We start from the raw sequence: 26,448 nt of genomic DNA on the forward strand, positions 1-26,448 counted from the left end.
CAAATCGATCCTTCAGCCTGGCCAGGATATCCTCACGGGAGGTTTTAATCTCATTCATCATGAAAAATTCAAGGTGTAATATAGAATCCACGATTTGCTTCGACAATTCTCCTGTAAGGTTTTCTAGACAGGTAATACGTTCATCCCTAGCTAGCATCTGGGTGGTGTGTAGATAGCCATACAGAGATTGAAATTTAGAATCAAGGTTGTGATTTGCCTCAGCAATCGACTTGATAGACATTTCAAGTTTGTTATCCCTGTTCTGTAATTCATCTTGCAAGCTTTGAAACTCAGCTCTAATTCTACCATAGTCTCTCTCACATTTTCCAGCCATTGATTTAATGACATTATCCGATTGTTGAAGCCTATACTGGGTATCTTGTACCTTAGTAACAAAGGAATAGGAGAGAGAGACTATTTGAGTTTCTAGTTGGCTACATATGTCCTTTAATTTATCACAGTCCGCTGCCTGTCTAGCCCCCAATGCCGCTGAAACATCCTTTAATTCATCATGGTCTGCAGCCTGCTTAGCTCGTAACGTCCCTAAAATATTTTTCAGTTCATCATGGTCTGTTGCTTGCTTGACCTGTAAGGCTCCTACAATATCCTGTAATTCGTCATGGCCTTTCGCCTGCTTAACCTGTAAAGCCTCTAAAATGGAGCATCTCTCTGTTTTTATGTTATTATAAATGTGCTGCATTTCAGCTTGAGTAGTAGACAGATCTGCCTGTATTGTATAAAACATAGAACGAAGCCTATCATCCAGTTTCTGTTCTACTGTCTCCATAAGCGTATTATAAGTCATTCTTGTCCCTTCTAAAACCTCGTTATGCAAAGCTTGTATGTCCTGTAGGCGGGTGGGGAAATCAGCCTTCCCTTTGTTCCTGAGGAACGACAATATGTGAATTAATACATTCACAGCTAATAAGACATATAAGCCAATATTCAACAAGTCAGCTTGTTTCTCCAGCACTGAATGCGCATAAGAATAGGAGAGATTATATAGAGGGAAGGGCGACAGAAATTCAGCTACATTTACTGGTAATGCCATTTTCAGGTGCAGTAACTATGTCTGACCAGCAGGTGGAGCAGCCACATATATTTTCAGTAGGATCCGGAACTTTCAGAAAATTTCTAGCCACTAAGAAATTTTTAGAATGTACCTGGCAGGTATTTGCGTCAGGCAGGTGACCGTGCCCACAGCTAAATTTGAAAGGACTCACCCAGCAGCAGTTGCATCCGGGGTCTGGCCCAGCGGATGGCGGGCAGAGCCAAGGAAAACAAAGAAAGCAGCAGCAAAAAGCTGAGGTGGGGACAGCCAGAGCGCGAAGCGGCAGTGAGCGTTCTTTGGATTAAAACTGAAAACCCTCGGCTGTGCCAGCCAGGCGGCTCTGGAATTCAGGCCGCAAGCACTCACACACACACAGCTAGATTTGAGGGAGCGTGCAGCAGATGCACGGCTTTTCTGCCAGCAGCTAGGATAGCTGCAGCGCAATTTGGAAAGTGCTACAGGGAGTAGCAAAACCCGCTGGGGTCAGGGAGCTTAACCCACTGTTTAGCGGCCATGCATTTGTGTTTTCCACAGTCCCCGTAGCTTCTGGGCTGTAAAGCAGAGGCCCGGGATGCGGAGCCCCTCGTGGGAGTTCGGTGGGCACCAAGTGAAGACATCGATCCACAGTCCGTAAGGCTAAGGTTTCTTTATTCAGATAAACACCAGCCAAGCGCAAGCCAAAGCGTGCTCAGAGCTCGCAAGGGATCCACGTGTGCGAGGTCCCTTAAGAACCATTCCCGCATCACCTTAGACTTCCCCTCACCACACCGTCACGAGTCAGGGCTACTAGGAGGCGGGGATACAGTGTCTCCCTACACCTTCCTGCTGGCTCACTGTGTGCCAGGAGTCTTCCCACACAGAAGTACATACGTGAATAAAAAGCCAGTTTTACCACCTGAATTCTGCCTCAGCATCTATGTAACCCAGCCAGCTAGACCTCCGCACCTACAGCCAATGCTGCTGCTTTTGCCTTATTCCTTTATTTGACAGCATGTACATATGTCAGGTGACAGTTTTCAAGGAAATTGCAAACACGGTGAATCATCCACTTTATGGTGGCAGGACCTGTTAAACTTCTGATGCTGTGTGAGATACCTGGATTTGTATTTATAATGCAACAAGCATCTAGGCTGAATGGATCTATTCATGAGGCAATTGAAGGGCTACAAGATTCTGACCGTGGGGTTAGTCTTTCTGGTCTTGGTAAGTACTTTCCTTGCCTCTTGCTGGCTTCAGTACTGTTTCTCTATGTTGGGATTGGTCAAATGCTTTAATATTGAAGAGTAGACTAAGGGAAGCTCTCATTCGTCCTCCATCTGCTCCTGAGGGACATCTGGGAGCATCAACTGCAGGGGACATCTTTCTACGAAGGAGTGTGAGCAGTGCGTGTTGGATTTCATCAGGGAATCTAAGCTCAGAAGTTTTTTTTTAGGGAAGTTCCCAAGGAGAAAAAACATAAGCAAGTATGTGGACTTTTGCTGGGAAGAAATGAGCAAGTGTTTGCTTCCCTTAGATAGGGCAGCACCAGCAGACAGAAGAACAATTCTACCTAAGTCTAGCTTGCTGAATAAGTGGGTTTATTGGGTTTACTTAAGGAGCACAAGTTACCCCCAACCACATCAACAAATCGGCTATACAGAAAACTTCCCTCCAGCTGTGTAAATGCAGTTCTCCCTGCCATTACTTTCACCTTCTGCAGCTCCAGTGCCTCCAGACACCACAAGACTGGAGCAGAATTGCAGATACCTGGAAAAGGTTTGGGGTGGGGCAGCTGAATTCCAGGTGAGGGTCTAATGGCCCCAATCAAACCCTCCTTCTACAAGCAAAAGTCTACAGGCTGACTGGCCCTTGTTGAGGGTCTCTTGCCTGTCATTACAGCTGGTCTGATGAAGACGGTAATGGCTGTGTTCCACATCAGCAACCTGAGTTCTCAGTTCTCTCGACTTTAGAAGATGTTGTTCTCTCTCTGTCCTAGTTTAAGAGAAAGAAGTCTTTTGGTGTCTGGTTCTGCTTTTAGCCTGGAGGGGAAAAGGTCAGGGAATAGAAAAAGTCTTATACACACACACACACACACACACACACACACACAGACACACACACACACAGACACACACACACAGATACACACACACACACAGATACACACACACACAGACACACACACACACACAGACACAGATACACACACACACACAGACACAGATACACACACACACACAGACACAGATACACACACACACACAGATACACACACAGACACACAGACACAGATACACACACACATACAGACACAGATACACACACATACACACAGATACACACACATACAGACACAGATACACACACACAGAGAGACACAGATATATACACACACACATACACACACACACAGACACAGATACACACACAGACACACAGACACAGATACACACACACACAGACAGACACAGATACACACACACACACACAGATACACACACACACACACTGATACACACACACACACACACACACACACACACACACACACACACGACTGGGGGGGGGGGTCAAGGAGCCAATGAGAATGAGAGGACAATAGACAATAATAGGGTGAATATGATCCGTATGTATTGTATGCATGTATGAAACTGACACAGTGAATAAGAAAGAAATAAAAATCCTTCTTGGAGCAAAAGCAAGGAAGAAGAGTTTAGGATGACCCTGTGTTTCTTCCTTGAAGTTGTGTATGAGAAAAAGCCAAGTCTGCTTGGGAGGAAGCTTTTCCTGTTTGTCTGTCTGTCAAAACTGGAATTTTAACTCACAGGGTATTGTTCTTGATATTTAAGCAGTAATGGGGGTTTTGGGCATGAAAATATAGATTTCCTTATGAATTCCTGCTTTCCAAAGATGATGTCAATTTCATTTCCATAGCAACTTTGTGTTGTATGAAAGGGCGGACTTCTCTGCCCTCCCTTCAACCATTACACACACTGAAAGGAGTTAAGCTGTAAATTCCATCTGGTGTCCAAGACCAAAGACGCATGCCTACGTGACTGTAACCCAGACAAGTCAGCAATGGTGGCTCACCTCGAGGAGTCCAGCATCTGGGAGGCAAAGAAAGGGAATTATGAGTTGGAGGTTGACATATGGAACAAACTCCAGGCCAAGTCCTATGATGTGTCTTGAAAACACCTAGAGGCAGGGGTAGGGGGAGCAAACATAAAAGTAATTACTGGAGAGCAGCTCAGGAGGGCTTTTCTCTCCCTGGATCTACAGGCTGCTAATGGACACTGTGGGGAAAGGAAGAGATTTCTTTCAGCTGGGAAGTTGTCTATGTACTTATAAGTCATCTCAAACTAATTATGGCACAAATAGGCACACAAAAACATACACATGCACGCGCGCACACACACACACACACACAGACACAGGAAAGGAAAGTAGGGGGAAGATTATTTGAGGTGACAAGAGGGATCAACTGGATGTGCAAGAATGAGAAGAGAGGGTAATGGGGGCTGGAGAGATGGCTCAGAGGTTAAGAGCAGTGGCTGCTCTTCCAGAGGTCCTGAGTTCAATTCCCAGCAACCACATGGGGGCTCACAACCATCTGTTATGAGATCCTGTGCTCTCTTCTAGCCTGCAGGCTCACCGAGGGCAATGGAAGGCTAGAGAGAGCTCATTTGTTTGAAATGCTTGCTGTTCTTCCAGAGGACCTGTGTTGTTACCAACACCCATTTTAGTGGTGCACACTGCCTGTAACACCAGTTCTAATGGATCTGACACCCATAGGCACTTTCAAATGTGTGTTATATATTCACATACACATAAATGAAAATAAATGTCAACAGAAAAATTAGAGGATTGGGCATACCGACACATGCCTTGGGAGACAAAGGCAAGTGAATCTAGCTCCATACCAGGCAATGTTACATAGTGAGACTTTTCTAAAGATAAAATAAAAAACAAAACAAAAATCTTAGGGCTGGTGAGGTGGCTCAGTGGTGGATGTGTTTGATGCCAAGCCTGAAAACCTGAGTTCAGTCTCTTGAGAGCCACAGGGTAAAAGGAGGGAGCTGACTCCAAGTTGTCCTCTTGCAGGTGGAGTTTTTTGTGTGACCCTGCTCTATTAGCCGCTTCCCAAATAACCACTCCGAGACTTATTATTAATTATAAATTCTTGGTTGATAGCTCAGCTCTGATGTTAGGGTGGAAGAGTCCCAGGCGCTGTCATGCCTATACCCACAGAGTCTGGAATGTTACAGTGCAAGTTCCACCCAAGCCCCCTCCCCCAGAGATGCTAATGACCACTCCCACAGGGTATTTAAACTGCCTCCCAGAAAATAGTGTTTTTTCTGGTCTCCGTTTCACATCTCCTCTCTCTGGTTCTGGATGGCCATCCGGAACGCTGTATGGACTCCCCAGAAATTCTAACAGTTTCACCCCAGTCCTGAGTTGTTTCTTTCAAATTAGGGTCATGGTGACTCAAATGGGCTTCTGGATGCCAAACAGAATGACACAGGCAGATAGGACTCCTAGGTGCCACTTGGCCAAATGGAATACCTCCTTCCAGGAAGGAAATATGACACACACAACACACAGCCACACTCCTCTTTCTTTATTCACAGGTGATCTGTCTCATCATGTCTTGGCTGGAGCCCATGAACCGTTGGCTCCCACCACCCAATGCTGTCTCTGAATATGTTTCTGAGACCATCAATTGGGACCGTCTCCCTCAAGAACTAGCCAACCTGACCAGCCTTCTTTACTGGCCTCCAACTGGTAGAAACAGGGATGACTTTCTGGCTTCTACCAGCCCCAAAACCTCCACCTACCGCTTGAAAAGTCCTGCTCAGGCCACCTACACTCTGGGAAGTAACCTAGAGGCCATTCTCGTGGCTAGGGATCACCAGGGTAGGCCCAAGATTCATGGTGGAGATCTGTTTCGGGCAAAGCTCCTGGGCCCAGAATTGAAAGCGGGAGTCCCAGGGGAGGTGAAGGATCTGGAGAATGGCACCTACCTCTTGTCCTTCCCCCTGCTCTGGGCTGGACAGGCCCAGGTGCAAGTGAGGCTGATCCACTCCAGTGAGGCAGTTGGGGTCCTGCAGAGGATCTGGAGAGAAAAACGGGCCACCGTTGACTTTAGAGGGTATTTCCGAGGAAGGGACGGCACTGAAGAGACTGTTATCTGCAACGTGGACCCCCAGTCAACTGGAGCCAAAGGGCCCACCTGCCGTTACAGCGATGTGGTCTCTGGGGAGGTCTGGTTCTGTGCTCAACCCTCTACTTTGCCCTGCAATGCTTTAGTTGGTCACTCGAGTGGAAGTTACCTGAAGGTGACCACACCACGTGATGAAGACCTGCTGGCTAGGTAAGAAATGCAGAATATTGCATGTGTCTCAATCTGTGGGAGTCAGAAGACAAGTTGAGGAAGCCAGTTCTCTCCTTTCACCATGGGGTCCAAGTATCAAACCCAGTTTGTTAGGTTCGGCAGCAAGATCCTTCGCCTTCTGAGCCACCTCCCTGTCATCAAGATTTAGAGATTCCTGCAGCCCAAACTGATCTTGCATTCCTAGCGTGGTTGACGGGAACCTTGCAATGGAGGCAGAAAACTCAAGGTTCAAGGATATCCTTGGCTGCATCATGAGTACAAGTGCAGTCCGGGGATGAATGGATATTAATTACACCCTGTGTCAAGAAAGCAAGAGGTGGGGGTGGGGCCTATATTCCCTAGTGACTGAGTGTTAGCAACAGTAAAAAAAGAAAATGTATTGTTTTCTCTAGTCTCAGTGTGAGGAAAATTGTGTTTTCTTCCTTCACTTTCTGTGCAGCTCCGTTTATTACAAGAGAGAACTACATGGCCCTTTTGTTATCTTGACCATTAGTGAGCTGATAGGATTGCTCTCTTCTGGTGTTTTCCTCCTATTACAATCGCCCTGTCAGTGCTCACTGTATTGTAGTGACCTGGGATCAGGCAGAGAGATAACCTGGTCAACCTCTCTCAAAGTTCACATTCAGTGTTTCTTCAGGCGTGTGACTGACCAGCCACTCCCTTCAGGCATGTCTCCCATCCTGGTGACACCAGCAGCCACAGGGAACATGAGTGACATGGGTGAGTGAGGCTGGAAAATGGGGGTGGGAGTGATCATCAGCTGAGATGGATTGTGGGCTTTTTGATTTGGTGTATGTGTGTGTGTGTGTGTGCGCGTGTGTGTGCGCGTGTGTGTGCGTGTGTGCGTGTGTGTGCGCGTGTGTGATGTATGTGTGCCTTTGTATGTATCTGTGCGTGTGCGTGTGCGTGTGCGTGTGTGTGTGTGTGTGTGTGTGTGTGTGTGTATTATGTATGTGTGCCTGTGTATGTATCTGTGTGTGTGTGTATGTATTATGTATATGTGCCTGTGTATGTATCTATGTATCTGTGTGTGTATGATGTAAGTAAGTGTATGTGTGTGTATCTGTTTGTGTGTGGTGTATGTGTGTGTATGTGTGTGTCTGTATGTGTGTGGTGTATGTGTGTATACATGTATGTGTGATGTATTGGTGTGCATGTGTGTGAGTGTGTGTGTATGTGTGTGTGTGTGGTATATGAGTATGTGTGTGGTGTGTGTGGTGTATGGGTGTGTGTGTGTATGTAGTGTGTGTGGTGTGTGTGTGTGCGCGCGTGCGCCCATGTGTGCATCACACAGCAAAGGTGTGGAGGTCAGAGGTCAACTTGCAGAAATGGGTTTTCCCCTTCCACCATGTGGGTCCCAGGATCAAACTCAGGCCATCAGGCTTGGTGATGAAGACATCTTGATGGCCTTTTGAAATTATGTATCTGTTTATGATTGTTATATGTGTGTCTGTGTTGTGGATACGGGTGCCCTTGTGCCATGATGAGTGTGTGTAAGGCCAGAAGAAACCCCTGTGGAGCCTGTTCTCACCTTCCACCTCTGTGAGCCCCTGGGGACCTCAATGGGTCTAGGCTTGCACAGCAAATGCCTTTACCCACTGAGCAGTCTTGTGTACACAACCTCAACTTTCTGACCATTTGCCTTAACCTCCTGAGTTACAGGCCAGAAGCTGATAGAACTGGTTTATTCAGTGATGGGACTTGAACCTAGAGCATCAAACATACTAGGTAAGCATTCTGTACACCTGGCTGCATCTCCAGCCATTTATGTTCTTCTTGCTTATCCGTTTGTTTGTTTTGAGATGGGGGTCTCACTACGTAGCCTTGGCTGGCCTGGAACTTGCTATGTAGACCAGGCTGGCCTTGACTTCATAGGCATTTGCCTCTGCTTTCCAAAGACATAGGTTACCTTGCCTGGCCCATTATCCTTGTTTTTGATCAGGGTAAATCACTGACATTCTAGGATCCCAGTGTCCCCATCTATAAATGGAGACATAAACAATGCTACATCCCAACTGAGGAGGTACACACACACCTATGGTCCCAGCACTCTAGAGGTCAAGGCAGGGATTAGGAAGTCAAGGCCATTATCAACTACACTGGAAGATTAAGGCAATCACGAGCAACGTAAGACTGTTTCAAACACTCATGTGTGCACTCAAGTGTGCATGCACGTGCACACACACACACTATAATACACACACACACAGGCACAGTAAGAGTGCATCGATATGCTACATATAAAGTATGTAGAAGAATGCCTGACAGGATCATTGACATGGCTCCATGTTCAAAGGGGCTTTCTGCCAAGGCTGATGACCTGAGTTCAAACCCTGGGACATACACAATGAAAGGAAAGAACTGATTTCCAAAAGCTGTCCTCTGACTGCCACATGTGTGCCATGGCATTCACCCCCTCACCCCCCCACACACACAAATAAACAAATGTAAAAAATTAATTTACAAAAAAAATAAAGAATGCCCGATATTTTATAAAATGTTCATGCTTTTTTTTAAAAAAAAATCTGTTTTGTTTTCCTGTGTCCTATAGCCTTGCCCTCAAGGCCCCCATGCCGCCCTGGCCACCTGTCTCCAAAACCCTCTGGCTTCTTCCACCAAGACAGATGGCACTCAATGTTCTGTTCTAGCCGCTCTTTCCCCACTGTGAACAGCATCCTGAACTGCCTGGCTGGCCGCATTGTCTACATGATGGGGGATTCCACTCTTCGGCAGTGGTGGGAGTATTTGCGAGACACAGTGCCCTGTGAGTGACGATGAGGGAAGGGAGGGCGTGTGAGCATTCGAGATGGAAAAGCCAGGCAGCACTTGCATTGGAGGAGACTCCCATGTTTAGAAGAAAGGTAGGGCAGGATGCTTGGCCTTCCTAAAATGAAGGTGAGTGAAGGAATGAGGTGTTTTGTTTTGTTCTATGAAATGGGGTCTTACTTTGTAGTCCTGGTTGACCTGGAACTCACTGTGGTTATCAGGCTGGCTTCAAACTCACAAAATCCACCTTCCTGAGAATCCTGGGAGTGAGTTTTAAAACTCTCTCTCTCTCTCTCTCTCTCTCTCTCTCTCTCTCTCTCTCTGTGTGTGTGTGTGTGTGTGTGTGTGTGTGTGTGTGTGTGTGTAGGTGGTCTCATGTAACTCAGGCTGGCCTGGAACTCCATATGTAGCCAAGGATGACCTTGAAGTTTTGATCCTCCTGTCTCCACCTGCCATGTGAAGAAATTCCAGGCATATGCTACTACACCCAGTTTATGTAATGGTCGGATATTTCAGATATAACTTGGGGATTGAATGCTAGGCAAACTTCCTACTAACCAAACTACATCCTCAGCCTGCAAGAATGACATTATTACCAGGGAGTTGCCATCCTTATTTAGTTAGCCAGACACTACGAAAACAGCTAAAAGACAGTGCAACAAACCTTTCAACAATGCAATGTTTGATGATACCAAAAGAGTCATCATTGAATTTCTGAATAAAAATTTCAATCAGCCTCTTTTGTATATGTGCATGTGACTATGTGTGTGTAGGTACATGTGTGTATGTGCACGTGTGTGTGTGTGTGTGTGTGTGTGTGTGTGTGTGTGTGTGTGTATGGTCAACCTTGAACCATAGTTTGTGTGAGGAGATCAGAGGACAATGTGCAAGAGTGGATTCTCTCCTTCCACCCTATGAATCTTAGGGGTTCAAACTCAAGTCATCAGTGCCCTTTCTGGCTGAGTCATCTTGCTGATCCCCTGTGTTGATTCTTCCTTTCTCCTCCTTCCAACAGCCCTGAAGCCAGTTGACCTACATGTCACATATCAGACAGGCCCCCTGATGGCTGTAGACACAACTCGGGGGGCAGTGCTGCACTGGAGGGCCCACGGCTGGCCCCTGCGCTCTCTCCGCACCCCAGTGGCCTCCCTGCACTCTGTGGCCAGAGAACTGCATGGCCTGGCTGGGGGACCCTACACGGTGGTGGTCCTGGGAATGGGAGCCCACTTTACCACTTTCCCTCCATCCATCTTTGCTCGAAGACTGGCCGGGATCCGGGAAGCTGTGAGAGCCCTGCTGGAACGAGAACCCAGTACTCTGGTGATTATCAAACTGGCCAATACTGGCTACAAGTCCGTGTATGGCAGTGACTGGCTCACACTCCAGGTGAACAGGTTCCTCCGAGCTGCCTTTGTTGGTCTCCCAGTGGCCTTTGTGGATGCCTGGGAAATGACCTCCAGCTTGGCTGTGCCAGACAACATCCACCCAAACAAGCTTATTGTCCGCAATGAAGTGGAATTATTTCTGTCCTTCATCTGTCCCACCTGAGTGCGCCTGAGGGACCTGAGGCTGGATGGAGGAGAGGCTGAGTGTGGCCATCAAAAAGATGAACAGCAAAGCTGCAGTTACCCTGGCTTACCTACCCACTATGACACTTGGTCACCATAATTTATACATTACTCTATTGCCTCACAGATGAATCTAATTTTATATAAATGAGATGATATTTTACATAGTGTCTTCTTTTCTAATGTAATAGCTTGTGTGTGGTGTATGCACGCATGTGTGTACAGGTGCCCTCTCCCATGTGCACACAGAGGCCAGAGGAGATCTTAGGGTGTCCTGGTCTATCACTGTCTACCTAATTCCCTCAAGAGAGGATCTCTCACTGAACCTGGAGCAGGCTGGCAGGCAGGAAGCCTCCTTCTGTCTCTGTCTCCCACAGCCTTGGGGTTATAACACAAAATGCATATCTTTTTTTTTATGTGTTACTGGGGTTTCACACCCATGCCCTCATGTTTGTGCCCTTACGCACCAAGTTATTGCTCAGGCCTCTCTTCTTATTTTTTAAGGCAGGTCTTGGGGTTGTAGAAATGACTCAGTGGTTAAGACTGTTCTTCCAGAGGACCTGAGTTCAGTTCTCAGCTCCCACATGGCACCTCATAACTGTCTGTAGTTTCAGTTCCGGGGGATCTCACACTCTTCCTGCCCTCTCTGACAGAGTCTCTCTATGTAGCTCTGGCTGTCCTGAAACTTACTCTGTAGACCAGGCTCAAGAGTTCTACCTGCCTCTGCCTCCTGAGTGCTGGGACTAAAGGTATGTGCCACCACTGCCTGGCAGCATATACCAACACCCTTCACAGACATACATGCAGACAAAATAATGATGCACATAAAATAAAAATAAATTATTTTTTAAAAAGGCAGGTCTCCATACCTCTGATCACTTACTCCAGCCTTCCCAGAGCTGTGATTACCACCATGCCACCACCCTGTCTCCTACCAGATTATGCTTTGTTTTTAATTTGGGGAATTTTTAATTAGTTTTGTTACAGATTTTGCAATTGTGGGAAATAATACAGAGGGACCCCCTTGTACCTTATACTTAGTTTCTCCCGATGACAATGTCTTAGAAGACCGTGTGTTGTGAGCTGCCACAATCAGGATGTGAATGTGGAAGAAAACTATCAATCTTGTCCAGATGTCTCACTGCTATTGGACTGGCTTGTGCCTTTGTCTAATTTTTGTTGTTGTTGTTGTTGTTGCTTTGTTTTCATGGCCATGGGCAAGGATCCAGGAGCCTGTGCATGGTAGATACTGCTCTACCAGTGAGCCACACCCCAGCCCCTCACTGGGGGATTCTAGGCAGGGGCTCTACCACTGAGCCACACCCCAGCCCCTCACTGGGGGTTCTAGGCAGGGGCTCTACCACTGAGATGTCTTCCCAGCTCTTTGAGGCATCATTCCTATCTCTCTCTGTTTCTCTGTCTTTGTCTCTCTGTTTCTTTCTCTCTGTCTTTCTCTACACCCACATACTTCCCAGATGGCTTTGAACTTACAGTTATACTGCTCAGCTCTCCCAAGGGCTGGGGATACAGATCTGGACACAAATAAGATAGGAGCAGCAACAGAATCTGCCAATATTATAAAGTTCATTTTGAGAGAGTTGTCTACTCACCAGACAGACACAGGCATTACACCATCTACCAGGATGAAAAAAAAAGTGTAAGAATATTTGTGATGTGACACACAGAGCCTAATCTGGGAGCTGCATCAAGGCAGGGTTAAAGTGTTAGTGACTCTCCAGAAAGAGCTCAGGACCAAATTAGAAGGAAGAAAAAGAAAACAAAACATCTCATTTAACTTTAATTACCTTCTCAAAGTCAGGATTTCCAAACTCAGTCATGCCAGTGGTTAGAGTTTCAATGTAGAAAGTTAGGAAGACAAGCAAACCCACACAAAAGATAAAATGAAAACTTTTCCTGGACTCAGGTGTAGCTCCACTGTGGACACTTGTGTATGTAAGAAAAATGTATGGTCCATTTCCAAAGGAGCCCTGAGACAGCCTAGGTCCAAACAACAATAAACAGAAACACAAGGACCCTGCTAGCATCTACTAGTGCCGGGGGCCCTGGCAAAAGTAACCTTGGACCTGTAAGAGACTTGGGCTACTTCAGAGAAATCTGCCAGCATAATCCATTATGATTAAAAGAATAGCTGCCTTCAATCCTTTCCTCCCTGATACATAACACCTGGGCTCATAACATAGCTTACAGAAGGAAAGATACATTTCATGGTCAGGTCACCTAGCAACCCTTCCCCCCTCTAACCCACTATCACCTTCACCTGTGACCTTGGTAACACCTTGCACCCTCAAGGACTCATGCACAGAAGCATCCCCCCACGATTTGGTTATCAGGCATATGGCTTCAAGCAACCTCTCCCTGCTTGCCAAGCTCCCCGCTTGGCACCCCTAGATAAGGTCCCTGTGAAAAATAAAAATCTGCAGCTTGATCAGAAACCTTCCTTGCTGTCGTTCCTTGTTCTCCCGGACCCTATCATTCTAGGTTCTTTGGTGACCGCAGCACATCAGGCTGTGAGCTTGCGTGGTGCCCTGCAGGTCGAGGTATACTAGTCTAACTATCCCTCAACAAACTAAAAGTTTAGAGGAGAAAAAAGTAAATTATTGGAGTTGGAGAGATGAATCTGCAGTTTAGAGCATTGGCTGCTCTTTCAGAGAATCCAGGTTTGATTCCCATGATGGCTCACGACCATGTCCAGTGCCAGGGGTCCTGACACCCTTTTCCCACCCCCACAGGCCTGCATACAGGTGTTGCACATACATACGCACACACACAGTCAATTAAATATATTAACATTTGTTTTAAATTACCTAGATCTAAGCTTGTCTGTAGACATGACAAAGTCATGGCAAAGCCTTATAATAAACAGGATGAGGGCTGAAGAGATGGCTTAGTGATTGTGGGTGATTGCTGCTCTTGCAGAGGATTGCAGGTTGGTGGGTGGCATACAACTCCATATAACTCCTGTTCCAATGGAAACACTGACCTCTTCTGGTCTCCATGGCACCTGCACACATATGCCATACACTCACACAGATACACATACCTATACAAGAATAAAAATTAAAAATAAATCTTTAAAACAATATTAAATAACTAAACAAACAAGATTTATAATGTAGAGGTGAACCTATGCATCAATTCTTTGTTAAGAAATGAACAAATAGCCAGGCGTTGGTGGTGCATGCCTATAATCCCAGCACTTGGGAGGCAGAGGCAGGTGGATCTCCTTGAGTTAGAGGCCAGCCTGGTCTACAGAGCAAGTGCCAGGAAAGGCTCCAAAGCTACACAGAGAAAACCTGTCTCAAAAATCCAAAAAAAAAAAAATGAACAAATAACCCAGGCATGGTGGTGCATGCTTTTTATCCTAGCACATGGGCAGCAGAGGCAGGCAACCTCAGTGAGTTTGAGGCTAGCCTGGTCTACATAGAAAGTTCTCGGAAAGCCAGGGGTACATGTCTCAAGAAAAAATACAAAAAGAAAAAGGAAGAGAAAGAAAAAAGAAAGAAAGGACAAAGGAAGGAGAGAGAGAGACAAATGTGTGTGGCAGAGGAAAAGTAAGATGCTGATGACATGAATGATTGCCTCTCTGATTTTCCACCAGGAAAGAAAGGAGACTTTCATGTTAGGGTTATAAAAGCCGTTCTCTGGGCTCAATCAGCACTGGCCATTCTGAGCCGACACCTGCTTTTGTAAACTCATAAAATAAACTGCCTTGGTTTCATTACGCTGATTCTCCAGTGCTGTCCTTACAGAGTAAGAAGTTTTGTTTCTCAGCCGGGCAGTGGTGCACACCTTTAAACCCAGCACTCCAGAGGCAAAGGCAGGTGGATCTTTATGAGTTTGAAGCAAGCCTGGTCTACAGAGGGATTTCTAGGACAGCCAAGGCTACACAGATAAACCCTGTCTTGAAAAACAAAAACAAACAAAAGAGGTTTTGTATCTCATGCCTAGTGTCCATGAAGCCCTGGGTTCCAACTGTGTCACAGACTTAAGGTAAAGAGACAGACAGACAGTCAGACAGACAGACATAGAATACCATGAACTCAATCTTACAGAGGATACACTAGTCTTTATTTTGAAAGTGGGGGAGGGGTACAAAATGGCTCAGTAGGTAAAGGCACTTACCAGCAAGTAATGATCTGAGTTCAAACTGGCCCCACATGGTGGAAAGAGAGAAATAATTCCTGAAAGTCATTCTCTGGCCTGCACATATTCATCATGATACATTTGTGTCCCCACACAATAATAAATGGAAAAAAGTTTAACTAAGCACGGTAGCTCACACCTGAAATCCCAATTCTTGGGAGGCAGGAGTAGGTAGATCACAAAAGGACAGAGACATCTTGGCTATAGAGTTAGACCCTGTATCTAAAACCAAAACATAACAAGGGTACTGGAGAGATGGCTCAGCTGTCAAAAGCACTTGCTGCTCTTGCAGAGGACCTGGAACAGATTCCCAGTACGCACATGGTGGCTCACAGCCATGTGGAACATCAGGCTAGGGACTCCTCTTCTGATCTCCATGGGCACCATGTATACACATGATACATATAACATACATGCAGGCAAAGCACCCATATACATAAACAATTAAATGATCTTTGAAAATTTAATATTTCACATTGCTGGGGGGGCGGCATATTCCAACAATCTCAGCACTTAGGTATAGGCAAAGTTTTCTGTCCCACTGGCCCACTCCCAAATAACCACTCTGAGATTTATTAGTAATTATAAACTCTCAGCTACTAGCTTAATCTTGTTACTATCTCTTTTTTTAAAGATTCTATTTATTTATTATGTATACAACATTCTGCTTCCATGTATATCTACACACCAGAAGAGGGCACCAGATCTCATAATGGATGGCTGTGAGCCACCATGTGGTTGCTGGGAATTGAACTCAGGCCCTCTGGAAGAGCAGTCAGTGCTCTTAACCTCTGAGCCATCTCTCTAGCCCAGAGAGCAAGGATGGGTACAGTGGTATAGACAGGAAGCACCATCCTAATTTTACAGCTGTAATCCACTGCTGTTTTGTCTGTTTTGTTTTGTTTTTTTGTTTTTTGAGACAGGGTTTCTCTGTGTAGCTTTGGAGCCTATCCTGGCACTCACTCTGGAGACCAGGCTGGCCTTGAACTCACAGAGATATTCCTGCCTCTGCCTCCCGAGTTTTGGGATTAAAGGCTGTGCCACCAATGCCCGGCTATCTCTTACAACTTAAATTAAGCCATATTTCTTTTCTACACTCAGCCACATGCTAGTACCTTTTCTCAGCATGGCAAGTTCATCTTGGTTTCTTCTGACTCTCCTGGAGACTCCTCCCTTCTTCCACTTTGCACTCTCTTTTTGGCTGCAAGTTCCACATAACCTCTACTTGTCCAGCTATTGACCAATCAGCTTCTTTATTAAACTAACCACCATGACATATATTCACACAGTGTAAAGGAATATTTTACACTTAGGAGGCTAAAACATTGTGGTTCATAGGTGTGATGCCAGTCTGGTATAATGTACATTGTATTTGTTGTCTTAGTCAGGGTTTCTATTGCTGTGATGAAACACCATGACCAAAAAGCAAGTTGGGGAAGACAGAGTTTATCCAGCTTACACTTCCACACTGTAGTCCATCACTGAAGGAAGTCAGGACAGGAACTCAAATAGGGCAGGGCCCTGGAGGCAGGGGCTGATGCAGAGGCCTTGGAGGGAGCTGCTTACTGGCTTGTTCCTCTCCATGGCTTACTAAACCTGCCTTCTTATAGAACCCAGGACCCCCAGCCCAAGGGTGGCACCATCCACAATGGGCTGATCATTGATCACTAATTGAGAAAATGCCTTACAGCTGGATCTCATGGAGGCATTTCCTCAGCTGAGGCTCCTTCCTCTCTGATGACTCTAGCGTGTGTCAAGTTGACACACAAACCAGCCAGTCCAGTTGTATGTCCATGTCCTTTTCCTGTGGTAAATTCATGTCATTGAAAAAGAGTTCAGGCTGGGCGGTGGTGGCGCACGCCTTTAATCCCAGCACTCGGGAGGCAGAGGCAGGTGGATCTCTGAGTTCGAGACCAGCCTGGTCTACAAGAGCTAGTTCCAGGACAGCCTCCAAAGCCACAGAGAAACCCTGTCTCAAAAAAAAAAAAAAAAAAGAGTTCAAATAGGAGGAGAATCTATAATGGTGGAGGAGGTGCAACAGCAAGCTACAGGCATGGAGGCAGGAGCAGGAAGCCGAGAAATTACATCAGAAAGTAGAGATTGAATTGGAAATGGGGTTCTCCAGCCCTCCCCTAGTAATGTACTTCCTCCAGCAAGGTAGCACCTTCTATAGTAGTGGTTCTCAACATGTGAGAATGACCCTTTCACAGAAGTTGCCTAAAACCATTGGAAATATCAGATATTTACATTCATAATAGTAGCTAAATCACAGTTATAAAGTAGCAATAAAAAGAAATTTATGGTTGGGTGTCACCACAGCATTAGGAACTGTCTGAAATGGTCACAGCATTAGAAAGGCTGAAAATCACTGTCCTAAAGGGTCTATAACATTCCCTCAAAACAGTGCCATCCACTGGGGATCAAGTGTTCACATACCAGAGTCTATGATAGATTGTCACGTGCTGTTTGAGCTCTCTGAGCAGCTGACTCTGGAAGCAGATTTGCCCACCCCACCCCATTACAGACCCAAACATGTTTACTCCAAAGTGTCTGGCTTGTCTATAGATAGGCTGACCCCATAACTTTGAGACAGTGAAGGAATTAGCCTGAGTGAAAAATACCATGTCTTTCAGAACAAAAGGTGAATATTCTCAGAGTAAAAACATTGTGTCCTTGAACATAACTGGGAGGTAAATCATTCCCACACATCTTAACAAGATCAAAAGACTCAGATACTTTTTATTTGCATGATATAAAAGAGAAACTGACCTTTCCCTCTTCAAGTCCCCTGACCTGCAGCCGGCTGCCAGACCCTTCCTGCCACCCAATTCCCCAGAGGGACCTAGAGGCAGAACAAAGCAGCCAGCATCAGCCCACATTCCTGTCTTGCCCCTCCACCCTCCAGGAGAGGGGGGGGACCTGGAGGCAGAACAAAGCACCCAGCATCAGCTGCCATTCCTGTCTTGCCCCTGCACCCTCAAGGAGAGAGGAGAGGATAGAGCCTTGACACCATACCCACCAGGAGAGGGGCAGACCCCACCTGTACCCACTGGAAGAAGAGATGGGAAGATGACAGTATAAGAACACATCCAACGGGGCTGGAGAGATGGCTCAGAGGGTTAAGAGTGCCGACGGCTCTTCCGGAGGTCCTGAGTTCAATTCCCAGCAGCCACATGGTGACTCACAACCATCCATTATGAGATCTGGTGTCTTCTGGTGTACAGATATACACTGAAGCAGAATGTTGTATACATAATAAATAAATAAAATCTTAAAAAAAAGAGTGTGTCTTAAAAAAAAAAGAACACATCCAACAACAGAAAGACTTATATGACATTACCAGAGTCTAGGGATTCTACACCAGCAAGATCTGAACATCCCAACGCAGATGAATCAGAAGAGAATGACCTTAAAAACAACTTCATGAAAATGATAGAGGCCCTCAAAGAAGATATGAGAAAATCCCTTAAACAAATGGAAGAAAAAACAAACCAAAAACTGCAAGAAATCAGCAAGTCTCTTAAAGAAAGCAAGGAAAGCCAAGAAAAAAACAATCAAACAGATGGAGGAAACAATTCAAGACCTGAGAACTGAAATAGAGACAATAAAGGAAACACAAACTGAGGGAACACTAAAAATAGAAAAGCTGGGCAATGGGGCTGGAGAGATGGCACAGTGTTGTTAAGAGCACTGAGGTGTTCTTCTAGAAAACCTGGGTTCAATTCCCAGAACCCACATGGCAACTTTTAACTGTCTGTAACTCCAGTTCTAGGGGACCTAACACCTTTATACCAATGCACATAAAATAAAGTTAAACAAATTATTTAAAAAAAAAGAAAAGAAAATCTGGGGAAACAATCAGGAACTACAGATGCAAGCATAACCAAAAAAAAAAAAAAAAAAAAGAGATGGAAGAGAGAATCTCAGGTGCTGAAGATAAACTAGAGGAAATAGACTAATCGACCAAAGAAAATCTTAAATCCAACATATCCTTAACACAAAATATCCAGGAAATATGGGACACTGTGAAAAGACCAACCCTAAGAATAATAGGTATAGAAGAAGGCAAAGAAGCCCAGCTCAAAGGTGCAGAAAACATACTCAAAAAATCATAGAAGAAAACTTTCCCAACCTGAAGAAGGACATGCCAATGAAAGTACAAGAAGCTGAACGAATATCAAATATACTGGACCAAAAAAAAAGTTTCCTCACCACATAATAATCAAAACACCAAACATACAGAATAAAGAATATTAAGACCAGCGAAGGAAAAAGGCCAAGTAACATATAAAGGCAGACCTATCAGAATTACACCTGACTTCTCCATGGAAACTCTGAAGGCTAGAAGGTCCTGGATAGATGTTCTACCAACTCTAAGAGACCACAGATTGTGGCTGTCCTTGGCCACCACTAAGTCCGATTATCGGGCAAAAGCCTGGAGATTTGGATTAATTACCAGACGCCTGGTTGATTTTTTGAGGGAATGTCTCTCTCCTTTATTGTGGAGCAGCCTTATATACAAACTTACAAAAACCCCAGGTCAAAGGTTTCACAACAGGATATTGATCCCAGTGGGGTGAGGTCAGGAAAACAGGAGGTACCTGTGTTTATGCTTAGAGACCCCGTGGGGGCTGGGTTCCAACATCTCCCCCTTCTTTATATATAACAAAACAGTTATCAAGTAAGAACTATTAAATTTCAACCATTCTGTCTTAGTGTGTTACTATAACTGTCTTCAACTCCATCAAAGACCATGGAAGGATAATATGTAAAGTCTAGAACTGACAGAGACATCTTGCTTCCTAGACAGTCACCCAAAGTTTCTCGGTAACATTTGGGCACCCATCTTTAGCCTACAGGCCACAATGTGTCTGGCAGACTTCTCAGCAAAGCAGGAAATTCTAAAGTGTCCACCTGCATTGGCAGTTTGTCTGTCACCTTTTTTTCTGTGTCCTGTGGACTGTTTGGCTGACTCGTCCATGAAGCAGGAACCCTTTAGAACTGTCCATCTTCCCTTTCCTGTGGGTTTTGCATGTCTAGTTTGTAAAGCAACAGTCAAACAGTTCAGGCAAGAGCAGCTTCTTGCCCAAATGGCTAGTCTTGCTATGTCAAAGGCAAACTTTATTTCTTCCATGCCCATCTTCCTCTCAGATGTAATTGGTGTGCCAGGAGCAGTTGTGTCTCACTGTCGAGAAAAACCCTAAACCATTTAAATGCCATATATTCCATAGGTCTTTGAAGGGTTTGAAGAATATCTATATATCTAGAAAACCTAACTAATATCAATAAATGAGGATCCATTCCAATACGAAGTATCATTTCTATATCATATTCCTCCTTTTTCTTTTAAAAAGTGATTGACTGTGACCACTACAATTTCTAACCAACCATATTTAAATGAAAACAAATATTCGGATCACCTGGGCCACTGCTTCAGGGGGTTCTGCCCCATGAAACCACACAAGTCTGGAAGGAAACCACAGCTCTTCCCCTCCATGGAAACAAAAGCAGAAATTCCCCTCCCAAGTAACCTGTACTTTAACAACTGTTGCTCCTTCCCCAGCAATTAACGACTTAAAGACAACACAATAGCATTCTTTTGTTAACAGTCACACATTTACAATCACACTTCATACACACATGTGTGTCTACACTATACATACAGAACACACATACATCTTTTGAACAAAACTCACAAAAGAGAGGAGGTGTCCGGGCATGGCCATCCTTACTATAGGTTGGCATCTTTGGAGGGTCTTGAGGACTGCCGCATCTTTGTCCATTCCTGTATGGTCTTTTGTAGGGCCTGAGTCTTTTCTTTACATATTTTGACATGTTCTCCTTTCTCATCTGATGTGACAGATGATGTGGATGGCTTGTGACGAGGGCTCAGGGAGAGCGGCTGCAAGTCCTGGGCTCTGTAATTCATGTTGCCAGTACTCTATTTTGGAGCTGGGCTGTTAGTGCCACTGGGTACAGGGGATGAAGATATTGGGTTCTACATAGGGACATAGTTCTCCTCACTATCTCCAGAGTCTGTATTGGAGATGAAACAGCAGTACTGGGACGAGGTGGAGTTAAAGGTGCAGGTTGACTGAGGACTAAGACTTGGTTACAGGTGACTTGAAAGGGAGCTCATTGATGACAGTGTTGTTTCTCAGGTCAAGGGGTGCTGGCTCTGCTTTTCCGCCAGGCTTGAGGTGGTGATTGACCGGAGGTGGCTGGATCTTGCTTCCAAAGCTGGAGTCTCTATGAATAGGAAGGGCTGAGGATGGGTAGCCTTGTGGGTCAAAGTGATGGGGCACTGTGCTCATGGGGATGTAAGAACCTGGGTTTTGGGGCACATAGTTGTCATCAGAGCTGGCACTGTCTGATAGACCCATGATAGTCTTTTCTGGGGATTTAGCAGACCAGCAGGTAGTTTCTCCTCCTCATGTTGGGTACTTGTAGTCACTGACTGGAGGTCTTTGTTGAGGGCTGCCCTGGAGGTGTCTTGGAGTGCTGTTGCTGGGTGTCTTGAAGGTATACACATCCTCACTATCTGCCTAAGACCCTGTGAGGCTGACCTTGGTGTAGCTTTGTGAAGCCAGGCTATGAAGGAGGTAAAAAACACTGTCTTTGAATTCTGTATTGTGTTGCCTTGGCTTGGGAAGTCTATAGAAGCCATTGACTTGATTGCTGACTCTGTTGATACACTGACTATTGCCCTGGGCAAGTTTTTGTATGGCTTTATCACTCTCTCTCCTGTCCAGTGCTCTGAGAGAAGCTGGCACTCCTCACATTTTCTGTCCTTTGACTTATGCATTGGTGAAGTGTTGAAACTCCTGAGGTGCACTGGTGGACAATGCAGGCCGGATGTGGCTTGACATGGGGGTGGGGGGCTGGCTAGAGTGTGAAGAAGCTGAGGACTTCCTTGCTCAGAGCAGGTGCTGACTGGAGCTGCTGAACTCAGCTGAAGAAGAGCAGAGACTATGACTGACTGAAGAAAGGTTTCTCAGGGCATCGGTGCTCTCTTTAGTCTGACTGAAGGCAGAGATCTGGCAGATGCTCTGGACCTACCTATTCATGTCAGCCTCTGTTTCAGCCACCATGTAGAAGGTGTGCTCATTGGTCTTAATATCAAACATAAAACTCTTTGGAGCTCTTTTTTTGCTGAAGGTCAGGCCTACATCCACTTGCTTACAGAAGTTTAGGTTGATGATCTGCAGGGGTTTCTCAGAGTGTTCATTCTTGTAGTATAGTATTCCAGAACTTTAGGATCACCACTCATCTGACAACTCTGCAGGATAAACTAGGGTTTCTTCCAAGCATAGCTCCCCAACCTTTTCTCAGGAGGTGATTTCCCCAGCCAGCCTGTGCACACCACTTTGTCACCAGCTGACTGGAGTCCTCAGTGGGCTCGAGTGGACAAGGGCACGGGCTGCTGGGTCAGCTGGCTGCTGGTGCGCCTTTCACAGGGGAGAGATTCCTCAGAAGAGAATTTCCTGTATTTCTCTAATAATTTTCTTAGCATTATTACTTAATCCAAAGTTAAAATAAAATCTTACCAGTACCTTGTCTCTTTCAACTTTCTCTGTGTGATTGGCTGTGATCTCTATTCCAATCCAACTCTCTTAGGGATTGAAGTACCCATTTTTCAGTGCCTTTAACAATCCACCTTCATAACTCCTTACTTGCTGGCTAGCCTTCTGAGGGTGATCTCTCAGGGTCCCCTTTCTTTCCTGATCTCGGTGGGACCTTAACTGGTGGCCGCCACTTAATCTGATTATCGGGCTAAAGCCTGGAGATTTGGATGAACGACAAGACACCTGGTCCTTTTCTGAGAGAATGTCTCTCTCCTTTATTGTGGAGCAGCCTTATATACAAACTTACAAAAACCCCAGGTGAAAGGGTTCACAACAGGATATTGATGCTAGTGGGGTGAGGTCAGGAAAGCAGGAGGTACCTGTGGTTATGCTGGAAGACAACTCTTAGAGACCCCGTGGGGGATGGGTCCCAACATACTGCACTCTGGGGGGGGCTGCCTTGATTCATGCAGGTGCCAGGCCAAATGCCACCCAATATATTTAGATTTTGAGGCTGGGTGGATTTATTTGGTCTTTGTGTTTTTGCAGCACTGAGGATTGAACCTAGGATCTCACACATACTAAGCAATTTCTCTATCACTGAGTTCCTCCCCAGTGCTCTTTCTACTTCCTATTTTGAGATGGGGTTTGCTAAGTGGCCCAGGCTGGCCTTGAACTCACTGTCTATCTCAGGTAGGTCTGCCTCCCTAATGTTGGGATTATAAAGACTTGTTTTTCTGGGGTGGGGGTGCGATGGCACATGTCTTTAAACCCTGTAGGGAGAAAGCATGATTAGAGGTACTACTGATCACGACCGCTTGGGGCTGGACACAGGTGTCGCTGACCATGTCAGCCTGGGAGTGGTCAGAGTGATATGGGAAAGGTTTAAGTTGCTTGCTCCCCGCAGCCTGGGTAAGCAGATCTGCATGAGTACTATTTCTTAATAAACTATCTGTTATCTATCTGATCTGACTCCACATTGTGGTCCCCAATAACTGGTGTCAGGAGTAGTGGTAGAACTATGGCCTGCCATGCGGGAGGCCTTGGGGGGACTGCCCTGCGAGCTGCCTTCCCTTACTAGTCTCCTTTCGTCCCATTGGTCCCTCCAGGAGAGTTGCTTTTTTTCTGCAGGTCTCCAAACCCAATGCCACCACTTGCGAGCCTCTGCTTGCGCCCAACGTTCCCAGAGGAAGTGGTTAAGCTGTGCCTCAGCCTCTCCCTGGGGCTTCACTTTACATGTCAAAGCTCTGCATGCCAACACTGCACGCCAGCATCCCCTTGCCGATGGTGACAGCAGTTTCTGTTCAGTACCTTGGGGGGGGGGCTTCTTCCCAACCCCCACCAACCTGTCCTGCTACCGTGGCCACTACAAAAGTTTAACCTTTTTCCATCCGTTCTTAACTTCGTCTGGAAGGCATTCAGATATTTTTCAGATCCTACTAAAACCATCAATAGCTTCACACTGTGCCACCACAACAGGCCACCTGTGCCACCTGCTGGTCAAACGCAGTTATTGCATCTGGAGAGGAAGCCATCAGGTAAAAATCAATAATGTCATAAAATCTGACATTGCAAACAGTTGGGAATATTCTTGCTTCTTATGTGAATTCAATGTTAGAGGAGGCTTATCATTTGCCAGTTGCATGCCTATATACCATGTTAGCAGTCAGTCTTATGATCCATGTGATATCTCTAACAAGAGGCTTGAGAAACAGGGAAAAAGACAGCATAGCAACTTGGATGCAGGAGATAAAAGCCAGCCTGGAGGAGACAAAAATGCATATTCTGGCAAACTTCTATAAATGATCAAAGGCCTCAGTTGAAACTAAGAATAAATAATAAAGTTATTACTGCTGTGGTGGACACTGGGGCATATGTGACCATTATAACCCAAAAGTCCTGGCCTCAGAGAGGTGAATGTACAATTTGTAGGGATTGGAACTCTATCTAGAGTTCACCAGAGCATTAACTGGGTTGTCTGTGGCTGCCCTTGGCCGCCACTAAGTCCGAGTATTGGGAGAAAGCCTGGATATTTGGATTAATTACCAGAGGCCTGGTCCACTTTCTGAGTGAATGTCTCTCTCCTTTATTGTGGAGCAGCCTTATATACAAACTTACAAAAACCCCAGGTGAAGGATTCACAACAGGATATTAATGCTAGTGGGATGAGGTCAGGAAAACATGTGGTACCTGTGGTTATGGTGGAAAACAACTCTTAGAGACCCTGTGGGTGCTTCGTCCCAACAGTTGTCTGCATGGGACCAGAAGGACAGAGAGGAAGGTTAAAACCATATATAGCATACATAGCAATAAATCTCTGGGGTCATGATCTGTTACAGCAATGGAATACCTAGATTTACATTCATCCAGTATCAGATGCAAATCATATACAATCTTTTGATGGTAGACAAAATATAGTGAGGCACTATGGAAAACAGGTACCAACCATTCAGGCTGTACATAAACAAAGTACAAATATAAACCTTCAGAGGAGCCAAAGGCCCTACCCTTAAAGTGGCTTACAGATGAACCTGTCTGGATAGGACAATGGCCTATGACCTCTGAGAAGCCAGAGGCTTTAGAAAAGCGAGTACAGGAAAGGCTAGAGGCTGGGCATACAGAAGAATCTATCAGCCCTTGGAATTCTCCTGTATTTGTTATCAAAAAGAGGTCAGGTAAATGGAGAATGCTGACAGACCTGAGAGCCATCAATAAAGTAATTCAGCCCATGGGCTCTCTGCAGCCTGGAATGCTATTGCCCTCCTTGATTCCTAAGGGATGGCCGATCATAGTCATTGATCTGAAAGATTGTTTTTTCACTATACTAGAAAATGATAGGGAAAAATTTGCATTTACTGTACCAACTCTTAATAATTCACAGCCAGTTAAGAGATTTCAGTGAAAGGTTTTACCACAAGGAATGTTAAATAGTCCTACCTTGTGCCAGCACTTTGTACAAAAACCTTTGAAGATAATTCAAAGGAAATCTCCACAATCCATACTTTATCGTTATATGGATGACATTTTATTGTCATCTTCTAAACATTAGAAGGAATGTTTGAAACAGTGAAGGAAGTTCTACCTCACTGGGGGTTACAGATTGCCCCAGAAAAGATACAAAGAGGAGATTCTATTAATTATTTAGGTTACAAAATAGACTTACAAAAAAATCAGGCCTCAAAAAGTACCAATTGGAAGAGATTGTTATCGGGCTGGAGAGATGGCTCAGAGGTCAAGAGCACCGACTGCTTTTCCAGAGGTCCTGAGTTCAATTCCCAGCAACCACATGGTGGCTCACAACCATCCATTATGAGGTCTGGTGCCCTCTTCTGGTGTGCAGATATACATAGAAGCAGAATGTTGTATACATAATAAATAAAATCTTTTTTTTTTAAAAAAAGAAGAGATTGTTATCAAACTCTTAATAGTCTGCAGAAGCTGCTGGGGGAAATTTCTCAACTACAGACAATAATTGGAGTGGAAAGACATGATTTAAAGTATTTGATAATGGCCCTTAAAGGGGCAAAGACTTAAACAGCCCAAGAATATTATCTGCTGAAGTGAAAAAAGATTTACAATGGGTGAAAAGCAGAATACTGGATGCACATGTAGACTGTGTGGACCCTAATCTAGACTGTATTCTGGTTATTTTACCATCCAGAGAATACCCTTCAGGGATTCTGATGCAGAGGGAAGGTATTATATTGAAATGGATATTTCTGCCATATAAATAGAATAAAAAGCTAAAGGCATTGGTGGCGCACGCCTTTAACCCCAGTGCTCAGGAGGCAGAGGCAGGTGGATCTCTGAGTTCAAGGCCAGCCTGGTCTCCAGAGCCAGTGCCAGGATAGGCTCCAAAGCTACACAGAGAAACCCTGTCTCAAAAAAAAAAAAAAAAAAAAAGCTAAAGATGAAAAAAAAAAGCTAAAGACATACATAGAAAAGATTACTGATTTGATTCTA

At 45.2% G+C, this 26,448-nt stretch overlaps 1 protein-coding gene and 1 pseudogene across 1 annotated transcript; one reads left to right on the forward strand and one right to left on the reverse strand.

The window, feature by feature from the left end:
• The first annotated feature begins 2,197 nt into the window (after positions 1 to 2,197).
• LOC100771142 (NXPE family member 3) lies at positions 2,198 to 10,736 on the forward strand. The gene is made up of 5 exons (XM_027415268.2): positions 2,198 to 2,254; positions 5,659 to 6,401; positions 7,060 to 7,142; positions 8,974 to 9,186; positions 10,204 to 10,736. Exons 1-5 carry the CDS (start codon positions 2,198 to 2,200, stop codon positions 10,734 to 10,736), a joined length of 1,629 nt encoding a protein of 542 aa, XP_027271069.1.
• A 9,915-nt stretch (positions 10,737 to 20,651) lies between these two features.
• On the reverse strand, positions 20,652 to 22,280 carry LOC107980348 (annotated as a pseudogene).
• Positions 22,281 to 26,448: the final 4,168 nt, after the last annotated feature.

The sequence above is a fragment of the Cricetulus griseus genome, chromosome 4, assembly GCF_003668045.3.
Source record: "Cricetulus griseus strain 17A/GY chromosome 4, alternate assembly CriGri-PICRH-1.0, whole genome shotgun sequence".
Classification (NCBI taxonomy): domain Eukaryota; kingdom Metazoa; phylum Chordata; class Mammalia; order Rodentia; family Cricetidae; genus Cricetulus; species Cricetulus griseus.

What these genes read in the sequence shown, in the direction of transcription:
- LOC100771142 (XM_027415268.2), top strand. Translation starts at nt 2,198, where the DNA reads ATGAGGCAATTGAAGGGCTACAAGATTCTGACCGTGGGGTTAGTCTTT. An exon ending in GGTTAGTCTTTCTGGTCTTG is followed by an intron (nt 2,255 to 5,658) that starts GTAAGTACTTTC and finishes CTTTATTCACAG; the next exon opens with GTGATCTGTCTCATCATGTC. An exon ending in AGGGAACATGAGTGACATGG is followed by an intron (nt 7,143 to 8,973) that starts GTGAGTGAGGCT and finishes TGTGTCCTATAG; the next exon opens with CCTTGCCCTCAAGGCCCCCA.